The 15,575-nt window shown below is 40.5% G+C and overlaps 1 protein-coding gene across 3 annotated transcripts in view; it reads right to left on the bottom strand.

The window, feature by feature from the left end:
• The window catches only part of LOC111153798 (Rho guanine nucleotide exchange factor 12), a 141,898-nt gene that overhangs the window by 25,438 nt on the left and 100,885 nt on the right, over positions 1-15,575 (bottom strand). For 2 of the 3 annotated variants that reach the window (XM_022513037.1, XM_022513039.1), the window contains 10 exons: positions 11,456-11,498; positions 11,042-11,147; positions 10,474-10,611; positions 9,943-9,975; positions 9,498-9,612; positions 8,547-8,652; positions 7,021-7,233; positions 1,807-1,939; positions 1,262-1,297; positions 781-935 (listed from right to left, as the gene is read on the bottom strand). In XM_022513037.1, coding sequence (XP_022368745.1) covers positions 781-935; positions 1,262-1,297; positions 1,807-1,939; positions 7,021-7,233; positions 8,547-8,652; positions 9,498-9,612; positions 9,943-9,975; positions 10,474-10,611; positions 11,042-11,147; positions 11,456-11,498 — 1,078 coding nt within the window. The remainder of the gene's footprint in view (positions 1-780; positions 936-1,261; positions 1,298-1,806; positions 1,940-7,020; positions 7,234-8,546; positions 8,653-9,497; positions 9,613-9,942; positions 9,976-10,473; positions 10,612-11,041; positions 11,148-11,455; positions 11,499-15,575) is intronic. The other variant, XM_022513038.1, reaches the window with a different exon arrangement.

Below are 15,575 nucleotides of genomic sequence, written 5' to 3' on the forward strand. Positions count from 1 at the left end.
TCATTTCTGAGGCCAGACTTGTTATTTCACTAACCTCAAAGTTACCAGACACAGGAAAGGTATTTTTTTTTTAAGATTTTTTTATTTGTTGTTTTGATAGAGAGAGACACAGCAAGAGAGGGAACACAGGCAGGGGGAGTGGGAAAGGGAGAACAGGCTTCCCATGGAGCAAGGAGCCAAGGTGGGGCTCGATCCCAGGACCCTGGGATCACGACCTGAGCCAAAGGCAGATGCCTACCAATTGAGCTACCCAGGCGCCCCAGGAAGAGTATTTATTTAAATCGCATCCTGAAGACAGCGTCCATGTCACCCACATCTCTGTCACATACATGCTAGGGTAAAATAAAGAACACTGCAGTAGGATAAAGGGACACCTGGATCCCAGTTTTCTCCCTATCACTTATCAGCTAGCTGTATGCTCTTGATTAATTCAATCAATCACGCTGAGCCTGAGCTTCCTCATTTATAATCTGTGCATGAAAATAACTTAGCATGAAAGTAAAGCGGCAGACCAAGGTTGTCTTAATGACTGGTCAAGATCCATAAAGGTATGAATCTTAAATATCCTGAGAGCTAAACACCTTTTCCTCTTAAATTATCATTAAGAATCACAGAATCATTTGCATTTTTTGGGTTGGAAAGCTCAAGGATCATCTATCTAGTTTAATTTCTCTTTGTATAGAACAAGAGGCTTGCAGAAATTTTGAAGCAAACTGCAAAGCTCAGAGGCTTGTTTTAGTCTAATAAAACTCACTGTATGTGAACAATAATTAAACTCACCATTAATTACTTCCTGTCTTTTGATCTCAGAAGGCTTTAGTCCCAGTAACACTTCTCGACTAACAAGCTGTTGCCAATTGGGTGGATCCGTCTCTAAGTCATTTTCAAACTGTTCATCCTCACTTTGACTTTCTCCAAAAGCTATGCTGTCAAACCTGATGAAAAAAAAAAGATGAATTCTATTTGAGAACATCAGATGGACAATGGGAAATAGCACAGGTTTTTATATTAAAGTACATAAGTCATATTTCTGAAGTAGTACTTAGCATAGGGCCAAAACATCTCCGTCTCCTGCAAAATGACTTACATGTGTTATATATACCTCTATAAATATCCTTTGAATGATTTTTGAAAATCTTCTTTTATACTATCTAACAGATTTGTGTACATGTTTTCTTTTCCTTTAAAACTAAGATGTTTGAGAACAAAGATATATTTTTAAAAATATGCCTCTAATGAAAGCTACTTTAGGATTACTCACTTTCGAAAGGGCTTTGGTGTCCCATGTTCAGTCACCCTAAAACAATGGAGAACAAAAGAATCAACATGAAAACTAAATGGTAATCAAGAAATTTATGCCAAGGGTCCCGAACACAAAAGAAGACATCCAGATGGCCAACAGACGTAAGAAAAGATATCCAGCATCACTCCTCATCAGGGAAATGTAAATCAAAAGCACAATGAGACATCACCTTGTCAGAACGGCGAGTATCAAAAAGACAAGAAATAACAAATGTCAGTCAGAATGTGGAGAAACAGGAGCCTGTGTGCACCGTTGGAGGGAATGTAAACTGGTACAGCCACTGTGGGAAACAGTACAGAGGCTCTTCAAAAAAATTAAAAATAGAAATACCATACAATCTATTGAGTCCACTACTGGATATTTACCCAGAGAAAACTAAAACACTAATTTCAAAAGATATATGCACCGCAACATTTATTACAGCATGGTTTACAATAGCCAAGATATGGAAGGAACTTAAGCAGTTCTTAACCTCCCTACCCTCAAAGATACCACTGAATTACCTTTCTACTTCCCATTCCTCCTCCTGCACTTGGTCTAGGGGAGGAGGTGGAAAATCAAAGACGGTATTGGGAGTCCGAGGGGTGCTATCCACACAGTCTCCAGACGCTGGTGTTTCTCCAACTTGTTTTGATCCTGAGAAGATAAAATTTGGACACTCTGATTGTGTTAATGAAGACAATGATTCCCCCAAAAAAATTCCCCAAAGAGAACTTCAGCCTATCCACAGCCACATTCTTATTTAAACAACTGCATGTTAGCCACAACCAAAATTCCATTATACAACATTTTAAAATGCCCTAAAAAAACCACCACGAATATAATTTTTAAGCAACTTTAAAAAAATCAACACACTGGAGGGCCTGGGTGGCTCAGTCAGTTAAGCCTCAGACTTGGTTTCAGTTCAGGACATGATCTCAGGGTCGTAAGCCTGAGCCCCGTGTAGAATGCTACACTGGGCATGGAGTCAGCTTGAGAGTCCCTCCCTCTCCCTCCATTCTTCCCCCTATGCACATGCACACACTTACACTCTCTCTCAAATAAGTAAATAAATAAATAAATAAAATCTTTAAACATCAACATAAGAATGGAAACAACTCAGAAGAGCATATGATGAGGAGAAACATTTCTATCCCCTGTGCTAATCTTCTTTATCTAAATTTTGCTTATTATGGTGGTCTAATACGAAATAAGAACCTCATAATTCTTTTTCTTAATTTACTATCTTTAGGTAATATCTATTTCTTCCTCCTCTGAGGATTCTGCCCACTTATACTTCCCACCTTCACTTTCCCCAATTTCTTCCCAGTGTTTAATGATATTATTATTCCTAGTTGGGTTAATGCTTACTACCTAAGTTTAAATGACAGAGTTATATCTATACTTGCTCCATAAAGGAGTTAGTACCTTAACTCTCTTCTACATCAAATTAGGTATTTAATATCCTTATCCTTCCATTTAATTATATTTCCTTCCATCTACCTTTCAGTTCTTTCCACCACTTTTTACTTGTGTCATTAGGACTTTTTACATTTCTATGATATGTGGCCACAACTAAATATTCTGTGCCTTGCCTGTGTGGTTGATTCTGAAAGTCTAAAAACCCAGAGTGCTTGCATGACTATTGCCAGTCTATATACGGTCATACACAAAATACAACACAGAATTTATTACACATACATATTATTCCTGCCAGGTCAGGAGGTATGTTAGTTAGGATTATGTTTCCTTTTCTGCTGGTCCAATGATGCAACTCTTGGGTCACTCGAAATAGAATGTTCATTCTATCAAGGTCAAATATGCTATCAGTTATTTCAAGATTATGCCACTTTTTATTCTGTTTTACATTTCTTCCTTTCCTCACATCCCCCGTCCTCCCTTCCCTCCTTCCTTCCTTGTATGGTGGCCACAGCTGAGTAATCTCCAATGGTATATTTTGTTCCACATTTAAATCATGACTTAGCTTTCTTGAACAACTTTGTTTTTCCTTAGCATTTTCAAACGACTTTATTGCTGTCAAAGCACTATCATTTTATCAAGTCTCAGATTTCTTCATTTGGTATATCATACTACAAAACTGCTTTAAAATCTCCCTTTTTCTTATTCCCCAGTCCTTGTATTCCCATTTGGAGCAGTTGCTCCCTTGGACCTAACTATTGTCCAAGACCTGCCTGCCCTTCACCACTTCCCTGGGATGTTTCTACTATTTCCTGAACCCCATAACATCTTCTTCCTTCATTTCTCTCTCATTTTGCTGGAGTGTGTATCTTCAAATCATGTTCAAGGAAATGGTGCATTTCAGTTAACATTTGAATCCTGGCATATCTGAAAATGTCTTTGTATCTTCCTTCATTTCTGACGGGTAATTTAGATGGACACAGAATTCTAAGTTCAATAATTTTCTCTCAGTAAGTTGCACGGCCTGGCTTCCTTGTATTCTAGCCCCTGGTGTGAGAATGAGAAATATGATGTGGCATAATTCCCATTTTTCTTCCCTTTAAAGCTTTTAGGGCTCTCTATCTCTGGTGTATCGAAATTTCCAGAGATAGTCTAGGTATCGCTCTTGTTCTTATTACTGTTGTTATTATTCATCATAGGTGGTTCCCAGTCAACCTTTTCTATCGGAAGACAAGTCTTCTTCTCGTTAAGATGGTTTCTTCTATCATTTCTCCAACTGCCTCTCCTCCACGTCCTCTGCTGATCTTTCATCAGAGAGACAGACATTGGACCCTTTGCTACATAATTCTTCTCTCTCCGATTTCTATCTCTCAACATTTCTGATATATTTTCTCAAATAACTCCTTGACTTTATTTTTAGGGGCTTTTTTTTTTTAAACTCTTGGCAGCTGTGGTGGTTTGAAAATATGTGCACAAATTCTTTGCTACTCCTCCCTCCCTTCAGGGGCAGAGCCCAATTCCTCCCTGCGTGAGCGTGAGCTAGATTTAGGGGCTGCTTCTAACTTGCTGAAGTGAAAATGTGCGCCCACAGAGACGAAGTCATTGAAGGTATGGGGGCCCCTTTCTTGCTCTCTCTTTTGGATGACTTTGGGGGAAGTCAGCTACCATGGCATCATGGAACATTCAAGCAGTTCTACAGAGAAGCCCATATGGTGAGGAGTCAAGGCCTCCAGGAAGGAGCCAGGCCTCTCTGCCACCAGCCACCTGCGTGAGCGCAGAAGTACGTCTCTGGCCCCAGCTGAGTTTTTGGATGACTGACATCTTGACTGCAATCACAGGACAGACAGAATTGCCCAGCCAAGATGATCTCGTGTTCCTCAGCCACCAAAAATGTGAACTATTAAGTGTTTTTTGGGTTAAGTTACAAAGTTTTGAGACAGTTTTTCAGAAAGCAGTTAATAACAAATACAGTAGTTTTGTATTGTATTGTATTGTATTGTATTGTATTGTAGTAATAGTTATATTAAGACATTTATTTTTGGTCTCTGAATACTTTTTTTCATAGCATTATTATTCTTGTTTCACAGATATAATAATTTTTAAAATTTCCCCAAGTATACTGTCTAATTTAGAGGTTACTTTTTTTAAGTTCTTGTCTTTTACCTAAATTATTGTTTTCTGCTAGGGGCAGTTTTCCTGTTTATTTTGTATTCTCTTTTTTATGTCATTAATAAGCTTGGCATTATATACTATCTTAGGTATTGATTCTAACAAGCAAATTTTGCCTTGAGTGAGTCATACCATTCCTATCTGAGAATGCAAGACTGGGAAGCTGCTGGGGCTTTCTTTTGCAGCTGTATGAAGTTGGTCCATTTCAGCTGGGAGCTCTCTGAGCAGGGTGAGACCCTGGCATGTTTAGTGTCAGGCTTTAGGCTCCATATGTTAGAACTCCAGGGCACTGTATCATGGAGGACTTACCCTTCCTACACAACTCATTCAACTCCCTAGAAGAGAGCACACCATTTTCTTTGGTACATAAATAACAGACAGCTCATATTCTACCATACACGGATCAGGAACTGCTGACATCATTGTTTTGATTTACAGACCTTCAATTAATTCATTATTTCCAGCTTTACTTCTTACTCATGCACTCTAGAAGACATGCCAACTCGGAGCCCAAAGTCTCTCCGGGGTTCTAATGGGCAGACTGGCTCCCACCTGGGACTCCCTGAACAGAATTATGGACTCTGGCTTCCTCTATGTTGTTTTATCCTTCCAACTGCCCACTTCTAATCTCCCCCAAATTTGTTGAAATCTTTTGCTTGTTGGTAACATCTTCCCTTCTTCTTCTTCCTTTCTCTTCCTGTTTTTTATTTAGTTGCTATTGGTTACCTATCTGCCTTGTTTTCATTTCAATGAGAGCTGGGAGCCATGAATTCAAGCATGTACTCAACCCAACATCTTCAGAATTCCATATAAGATAAAACCTCCAGATTTTCCTATAAATGTCACCCCTCCTTCTTTGTTTTAAATCCATGCTCCCCTCTCACCGCCCGTTCTGCTACAACACTCTCAGAGAGAGATGTTTCCCACATACAGTGTGTACTTCAGGGTGGAGATGAGACAGATATCCTTGCTCCTCTATACTCCTTTTAGACCATTATCTTGCTTTCTTATAAAAATGCCTTGCTGCACTGAGGATCTCACTTCTAGGTATTATCATATGCTCTTCCTCCTCATGACAATCATCTAGCAATACTGAACCTTTGGCTGCTGGCTCATAGTTTTCCTCTCCCTGCTAGTATCACATGAGGTGACCTCAAAACTCAGGGATGTTAAGGTATTTCAAACTCCTGGTTTCTTGGTTCCCTACTTTCTTCATCTCTAATAACTTCACCTAGACCTCTTCAGTGACCACTCCCACAGCTTTATCCTTGACCTTGTCACCAGAAATTGAAGTGCTTCCAAAATCACTAATATAGATAGGCCTTCACTTCTCCAAATAAAATCAGTGATTCGCCCAGCTCACTTGCTTAAGAAACCCATTAAGACAAGTACAAAGAAATATGGTAATAAGCTCTTTTCCCAATGACCTATAATTACTTCACATCTTTCTCTACTCTTAAAGTCCCCTTGCCCTCCTAAGCCTTCTCTCTCTGCTAATAACCTTGACCTTCACATATACTCTGCCTTTCATCTCCACTCTCCTTCTCAAAACTTTGTCCTACTAGTTATATACAAGTCTGTCACCTACATCTTCAATCTCTTTCTCTCTCCCATTACTGAGTCTGGCACAATTTCAATTTTTATGTATGTGACTATCCCCCCATGAGACTAAGCGGCACAGAGCTAGAATCTCTGTATAATTACTGTGTGCGAACATCTGATACAAAGTTAATGCCTGAGAGAGAGCCCAGTCAGTATTTCTGAATTGATGAAAACTCAAAATTATCATTCAGCATGGATTTATCACTGTCTATAGAACATTAAAATGTGAAATTAAATTAAATCAAATTACGATTTTTTTTTTTTAAAGATTTTATTTATTTGACAGAGATCACAAGTAGGCAGAGAGGCAGGCAGAGAGAGAGGAGGAAGCAGGCTCCCCGCCGAGCAGAGGGCCCGATGCGGGGCTCGATCCCAGGACCCTGGGATCATGACCTGAGCCGAAGGCAGAGGCTTTAACCCACTGCGCCACCCAGGCGCCCCTCAAATTAGGATTCTTAATTAAAATAATGTGCCACTCTGTTTCTCACTTAGTGTGATTGTTGTAAAATCTCAATACCTAGTTAAGTCGCACTACAGCACTAGCTTACCTGTATCGTTCTCTTTCCCTCCTTCCTGGGCAAGAGTGGCTCCTGTTGCCACAGAGGACATGGAATTGGCTGGCAGGTATCCGACATCTGTTCCTTCACCTGCTAACCCACTCTGGCGCAACTTAGCAGGGTCCGGAGGCTCAGGACTCACAGAAGAGGGTGTGGATAAGTGCTTCGGGTGCCGCTGTTTCTGCAGCTCCATGGCTCTGCCAACTGAACAGAAAGCAAGAGTTAACAACCTGTGTTTCAAAAAAGCTTAAAAAAAAAAAAGATGATGTAAAGGATCTAAAAAAAAACGTCTGGAACATGGCAGGCTCCAGAAAATATGGATTATTGCAGAGTGAGGGATAGATAGGAAGAAATGGCAGAAGAAAGGAAGGAGAGAGAAAGACAGAGAAAAAGAGAGAGAGAGCAAACGCAAGGAAGAAAAGAGAAGAAAGGGAAGAGGAAGGAAGAAAGAGGGAAAGAAAGAGAGGAAGGCAGGGGAAGGTAAAGGAGGGCTGAAGAGAAGGGAGAAGGTGGAAGATGAGGGGGAAAGACAGGAGGGAGAAAAGGAGATGAGAGCAATGGTGGGGGCAGGAATGCTGAGACAGAGGCACACTGAACTCCCCAACATCAGCACAACATGCCTCAGAGACTACGGAGATTGCTTGCAGCCTGCTCACTAACCCTGTTCTCCTGTCCACATCAGGAACCACAAGAGGCGAAAACACACGCATGTCATCATCGCCCACATCACCGCACACTCTCACGCAGCTCTGGAAATCTGTAATCCTAAAATTCTTCCTTCCCTCATTCCTAAATCCTTCTTCTACATCCCTTGAAACTCATGGTCAGCATCGGCGAGGTATTCCATTCTCCTCAACCTCCTGGGAATTGCCTTCCTCTTCTCAGTGTTTCTCAACAAGGGGCGCTACTGGTACCCGATGGAGAATTCCTCATGATGCGTAACGACCGCTGTCACTGTACCACGATACGACCCCCACTCCGACCTGGCCAATATTTTCAAACATGGTGCAGCCCAGTTGAAGACCACTACGTGACCTGATTTCCCTCCCTGAGGTACCACTCTCCCTATTTCTCCCCAGATCAGTGGGCTGATCTCTCTCCACTAGGCCTGAGTGGAGGGAGGTTAGGAAATAAAGCACAGCGGAGAGGTGGAGAAACTGCAGAAGTGTGGAGAGGGAGTAACATGTATACAGGAAGACGAAACAAAGAATGGCACAGAAGTACGTGCATGCTTTGTTTTTTTTTTTAATTTAACAAACAGCAGCTGAATACAAACAAAATCAGAATAGGTAAGTAAATTATGTTCTGGACGACTGCTAGGATGCTGCCACGAAAGATGTTTCAGATACCCACATCTCCCACATGAGGAGACAACCTCAAATGCAAACAAGGGACCTCGGAAGCTCAGTGGGATCATTTCAAGAACACCTTTCTCCAGCAATTCATCTAGCTAACTGAGCCTCTGAAGGGAAGACGGTGAGGGGTGGTGAGAACGCCGCTTTTCTGACTTAACATACTTGCACTGTTGTCCTGACGGCTTGGTCTCCTTGGGGGTCCCAGGATGCTGGGGAATCCTCTGCGCTTCCCTTTTTCTTCGCCTTCTCGATCTTTCTTCATACTCTGCTAGAGTTGAGGGTAAGAGATACATAAGAGAGTAGATTCCTTTGCGCTTTCAAACACACAAATGCAATTCTATGGGCAGCTGGAAGCAGTGGTTAAACAGGAGTGAAGGACACTCACACATGGCGCTCGGTAGAGGCCGGCATGGGGTACCGTGCACACATCAAACTCAGGATGTCTTTTCAACCCCTTTAGAGCTGGGAATTTTGGAAAACCAAGAGGTGCTTTTATAACACATCTACCGGGAGCTTGATCCAACCAATTCATCCATCCGTTGAGCAAGTACTTGATAAGCTCTTAATGTGTGAGAGCGCTGTGCTAAAAGATGGGGATACGATGAAGGAGGCCCTCGGCCTCACAGAGCTCCACAGCCTCACAAAAAGTAAACAGACACATCCATAATGACAAACTGTGACAGGTGCCATCCAAGGAAAGATGAAGGCCGTGACAGGGTGGGGATGGTACTCTGTATAAAGTGCCATGTGCGCCCCTCACACATCTCACCATTACTTCACATGCCGGGACTTCCTGCTAGATTTCTGAGTTTCTTTTCCTTTTTTTTTTCCCCCAAGATTTTATTTATTTATTTGACCAGGGGGGTGGGGGGGCGGAGCAAAGAGCCTGATGTGGGGCTTGATCCCAGGATCTGAGTTGAAGGTAGATGCCTAATGACTGAACCACCCAGGCGCCCCAGTTTCTTGAGTTTCTTGAGAACACGGGCCATACTGCACACCTATCAGCAGGCCTAGCGCTAGCCTGCTGAAACAGTAAGGACTACGTAAGAAGGAAAACACTGCAACCTCGGTCGAGAAGCATGGAGGCCTGAACACATAATTATGTAGTCTTACCTTGATTTTTGGAAGGAATCCAATCCGACCCCGCTTGTGCTCCAAATTTCGAGGTTCTTTCACTTTTACCCCCAAATGCTTCATGTACATAAGGATAACATACTGCATTGTTGAACTGGAGGGAAAAGATGAAGTCAAGTAAGAATTCTGAGAAGGGAGGGTGGACAGAATAAAGATATCAAATGGCTTCAAAATGGATTCCAATGCTGGAATCTTAGGAATTCACTCATCAAGTAAAAAACTAAGGAGGTATCTATTCGTTGCATATCGAAAAGGATTTTACTCTAGACACTAGAATATCAGTCAAATAAAACTGAGGCCACCAGAGGGAGACAGTCTGAATTCTGAAGTTATAAGAAAGAAATTCTAATTTTAGACTTAAAGGAGAAAAGATAGTTTCTTTTTTTCATAAAATTCTAGGGGGGAAATAACCCAGCTATATTACCTCTTATCTTCTTCTACAGCCTGAGCAGTCATCCTAAAAATAAAAATATTTCAAAATTAAATACTGACATTTAATGGAAGAATTGCTATTGATTAACTCAGATACCCGAAACAACAACGGAACTGTACCGGGTGCTTTGTGCCACCCTCAATCTCTATCACCGGGTATAAAACAGCAAAAGAACTCAAACCCCTCAAGGGACCACAGGCTTTTCTCACTCAGGTCATCAACTGTCAATACTCTCTGGCCTGCAACAGTTTCAAAACCTATGAACAGAAACCATTCAAAGTGCTCGACCTGTTTTTGATCAGTTGCAAATTCTACAGTTACTCATTTTACCAATACCCAGAAAAAGAAACACAAGAACTTTTCTAAACCATCAGCAAAAATTAAAAATTTTAACATTAAAACCCCAGTACATAGCTCCACACACACAATGCGACACCCCTTCTGAGTTTGCTCACAGTGCGCTCTAAGCATCACGAGCATCTCAGGAGAGAGGACACGTCCACACATACTTCTGTGACTTACAACACTTCTTCAATTTTGGCAACGATCTGCTCCGCACATGCCCGTTCCTTCTCCAAAGTTACCCGGTCCTTCTCCCGCTCCGCGTCAAGTTTAGTCAGTTCGCTTTCAGCCAAGGTCAGCCCCATGCTACGCTTCTGCCTGGAGGGAACAGGACAAACTTCCTGAGGTGGCCTGGAGAAGAATGATCTCCCTCTGGAGATGCTTCACTAGAGTTTCCACAGCTATGAGTTTCTAGCAATAGGCAAAATATCACAGTTTTCTATCCTGGGGCCCCAGTCACCTAGGACACCAGAGAAAAAGACTTCTAGGGCGATCACAGAACGCACACACATGCTGAGGGAGCACACTTGGCCTAGAAGAGCGGTGAGCTCAAATCCTGAAAGCCTGTGGAATGGGGACTACGGACTCAGCGCCACACCAGCTCTTTGGCTCCAGGAGTTCATTTATGTTTTAATCACAGTGATGAAGGCTACATGCTAGGCCAAGGACTTAACGTGTAACCTTTCCCACCTAAAAAGAAGGTTAATTCAGAATGGCCATATCGGCTTATATCACCCACCAAGCTTACCGAAAATCTTCCAAGTGCCTCTGAACTTCTGGGTGGACTCTTTCCTGCATAGTTTGGATATAGTGGCGATGTAGATCCTCGGGTATAAGCTCAGGTCTTCTTTTTTCTGCATAAAGAAAAGGCAAGGAGTTATGCGATTTAAACGTATACTCTGTGCATTACAATTGGCAACATATCAATGCTATTTGGTGCAAACCTGGAGAAGGACAAAGAGAAGGTCTTTACTACATTTTATATATTTTACCTCATAACGCAGATTTCATATACTATCCTTTAAATGTATTACAGACTCTCCTTCCGTTGTGATTCAGAAGCCCTACTGGTCACCACATGACCAATAAAACCTTGAGAGATGAGCTGAGCTACAATTCTACAGAGATGTAGTTCTCCAGGATACAGACGCTCCACACTTACCAAGATCTACCGATATTTCATCAGGCACAGAAACTTTCAGGTGCTGAAACAAAAATGCAAACAAAAAGTCAAACACCACTAAGGACTTTCCAAGATGTATGTATAAGTACTTGGATAAAGTGGAGAGATGCGACCTGGACAGCTCTATCTGCTCGCATGCAGATATAAGTTCACTTATCCCATCCGAATGTCACAGCTCTAAAAGGTCCCACTGTTTAAACACGGAAAAAACCCTTTCCCCAAGGATCATGCTATATGGGAAATATGTGTAGTCACTGGTTAGTACACTCAGTTATATATCATTCGAATCAATAGTTAGGCTAAAACCTAAACTATGTATATATTGTATGAAAAATGTAGTCACACATAATCATGACTTTTTTTGCTATATTTGAGACTACTGCCCACATATTGCCAGTAATTTCCTATGTAAAGTTAAAGAACCCTCACAACATTCACGCCCCAATGAGGAGGTATTGGATGTCAATGTTGAGGCTTTGGAATATTAAATTGCTAATAACCATCTGTAGTTTTTACTGTTGCGCCAACTAAGGTAACTGAGTCATAATTAACTTCTACTTAGCTCAGATTTCCCCCATAATAACTGCAGTTTCTGGTCCCATTACCACATAGTTGTCTTTTCTCTCTCATCAATCTGGGAAATGTCTCGTGGAAAAAAATTATTTTGCATCTAGAGAAATAATCTTAACCTCTTGTATATCTACTTAAGTCATCTACTTCCAGAACTTAAACAATTCCTGTAAGATCTAAAGCATTACATTTGAAAATAAGTCCCTGCTGAAAATTATAAGATCTCTAATATTTTTCTGAATAACAGTGAAATAGATGTCAAAGCTTTCTCTTTAACTGAAGTTGCCACACAGTAGCTCAAATTAACCACCCTAGAAGTACTGTTAGCACAAATGCAAAAAAGGATTTACGTGCTTGTTTCTGTATTTATATGAAATAAATATCACTAGTGGTATAAAAGAATAATTAGCAAATAAATCTATCAGGGTTCTTACACTTTAATGGTCATAAATTTAATACAGCAAAATAAAGATCTGACTTAGCTTGGAGCTCTTAAGAAATGTGAATTAACTCCTGGGGATTTACCCAAAGTAAATGAAAACACTAATTCAAAAAGATATATGCAGCCCATGCTTATCGCAGCTTTATTTACAATAGCCAAGATACAGAAGCAACCTAAGTGTCCATCGACAGATGAATGAATAAAGATGTGGTAGATACACATAATGGAATATTACTCAGCCATACAAAAACAACAACTAGCCATTCACAACAACATGGATGGACCAAGTGGGTATTATGCTAAGGAAAATGGTCCAGCCAGAGAAGACAAATACCATACAATTGTACTTTATTTTACTTTTAAATCTAAAAACTAAAACCAATGAGCAAACAAACACACAAAAAGAACAGAGCAGACTGTGGCTGCTCTGGGTAAATGGGGTGGAAGACAGGTGAAATGAGTGGTAGGGATTAAGAGGTACAAACATGCAATTTTAAAATAAATAAGTGGGGCGCCTGGGTGGCTCAGTGGGTTAAGCCTCTGCCTTTGGCTCAGGTCATGATCTCAGGGTCCTGGGATCGAGCCCCCCATCAGGCTCTCTGCTCGGCAGGGAACCTGCTTCCTCCTCTCTCTCTGCCTGCCTCTCTGTCTACTTGTGATCTCTCTCTGTCAAATAAATAAATAAAATATTAAAAAAATAAAAATAAATTAAAAAGTCACGAAGTACAATATCCATTTGTGATAAAAACCCTCCTTAAGGCAGGTCTAGAGGTAACATACCTCAACATAACAAAGGTCATATTTGAAAAATTCACAGCTAACAGGAGACTCAATGGGGGGAAAACTGAGAGCTTTCCCCCTAAGGTCAAGAACAGGACAGGGGGATGTCCACTCTCACCACTTCTAAACAACATAGTACTGCAGTCCTAGCCACAACAAGCAGACAACAAACAGAAATAAGGGCATCCAAACTGGTAAGGAAGAAGTAAAACTTTCACTATTTGCAGATGAGAAGATACGTTATATACAGAAAACCCAAAGACTCCACCAAAAACCGCTGGAGCTGATAAACAAATTCAGTACAGTCGCAGGATACAAAATCAAGGTACTTGTATTGTGTACCTACTTAATGTGTTGCATTTACATATGCTCATAATGAAACAGCAGAAAGAGAAATTATGAAAAGAATCCCATTTACAACTGCACCACAAATAACAATATACCTAGGAATAAACCTAACCAAAGAGGTGAAAGACTTGTACTCTGAAAACTAATAAAAAACTGAAGATGACAAAAAGAAATGGAAAGACATTCCACGCTCAAAGATTAGAAGAACAAATACTGTTAAAATGTCTATATTACCCAAAGCAAAGTATACATTAAATGCTATCCCAATCAAAATACCAATAGCGTTTTTCACAGACCTAGAACAAACAATTCTAAAATCTGTATGGAACCACAAAAGACCTGAACTGCCAAAGCAATCTTGAAAAAGAAAAGCAAAGCTGCAGGTATCACAATTCCAGACTTCAAGTTATATTTACAAAGCTCCCGTGATCAAAACAATATGGTATTGACACAAAAATAGACACACAGATCAATGGAGCAGAACAGAAAATACAAAAATAAATCCACAACTATATGGTCAACCAATCTTTGACAAAGTAGGAAAGAATATCCAATGGGAAAAGGACTCTTCGATAAATGGTACTGGGAAAACTGGACAGCAGCATGCAAAAGAATGAAACTGGTCCACTTTCTTACACCATACACAAAAATAAATTCAAATCATTTTAAAGATCTAAATGTGAGACATGAAGCCATAAAAATACTATAAGAGAACGTAAACAGTAACCTCTTTAACATTGGCTATAGCAGTCTTTTTCTAGATGGCAAGGGAAACAAAAGCAAAAATAAACTACTGAGACTACATCAAAATAAAAAGCTCTGCACAGCAAAGGAAGTGACAAAACTTAAAGGCAACCTCTGGAATGGGAGAAGATATTTGCAAATGACATAGCTGATAAAGAGTTAGTATCCCAAATATTAAAGAACTTATAACTCAACGCCCAAAAACCAAATAATCTAATTTGAAAACGGGCAGAAGACATGAACAGACATTTCCCCAAAGAAGACATTCAGGTGGCCAACAGACACATGAAAAGATGCTCGTCATCACTTACCATCAAGGAAATGCAAATCAAAACTACAATGAGATATGACCTCACACCTGTCAGAATGGCTAAAATCAACAACCCAAGAAACAAAAGGTGTTGGCAAGGATGTAGAGAAAAAGGAACCTTCTTGCACTGTTGGTGGGAATGCAAACCGGTGCAGCCACTCTGGAAAACAGTATGGAGGTTCCTCAGAAAGTTAAAAATAGAGCTACCCTACAATCCAGCGGTCACACTACTGGGTATTTACCCAAAGAATACGAGAACACTAATTCAAAGGCATATATGCACCCCTATGTTTATAGCAGCATTATGTACAATAACCGAGATAAGGAAGCAGCCCAAGTATCCATCGATTGATGAATGGATAAAGATGGTGCATATATAGACAATGGAAATTATTCATACATAAAAAAGAATGAAGTCTTGCCATCTGCAGTGACATGAATGGAGTTAGAAAGTATGATGCTAAGTAAGTCAGTCAGAGAAAGACAAATACCGTATGATTTCACTCATAAAACAAATGAGCAAAGGGAAAAAGGAGAGAGGGACAAACCAAGAAACAGACTCTTAATTATAGAGAACAAACTGAGGGTTACCAGAGGGAGGGAGGTGGGGGTTGAGTGAAATAGGAGATGGGGGTTAAGGAGGGCACTTGTGATGAACACTGGGTGATGCATGGAATTGTTAAATCACGAACACTGTACACTTGAAACTAACATAATGCTGTATATTAATGAACTGGAATTAAAATAAAAGCTTAGAAGAAAAATAAGTCATGGGGATGAGAAGTGTAGCACAGAAAATAGTCCATAATACTGTAATAACTTTGTACAGTGACAAATGATAACTACACTTTTCGTGGTGAGCATCATATAATGTATGTAATCGTTGAATTACTATGTTGTACATC

This window comes from Enhydra lutris, unplaced genomic scaffold, assembly GCF_002288905.1.
Source record: "Enhydra lutris kenyoni isolate GAN:26980312 unplaced genomic scaffold, ASM228890v2 scaffoldscaffold34, whole genome shotgun sequence".
NCBI lineage: Eukaryota > Metazoa > Chordata > Mammalia > Carnivora > Mustelidae > Enhydra > Enhydra lutris.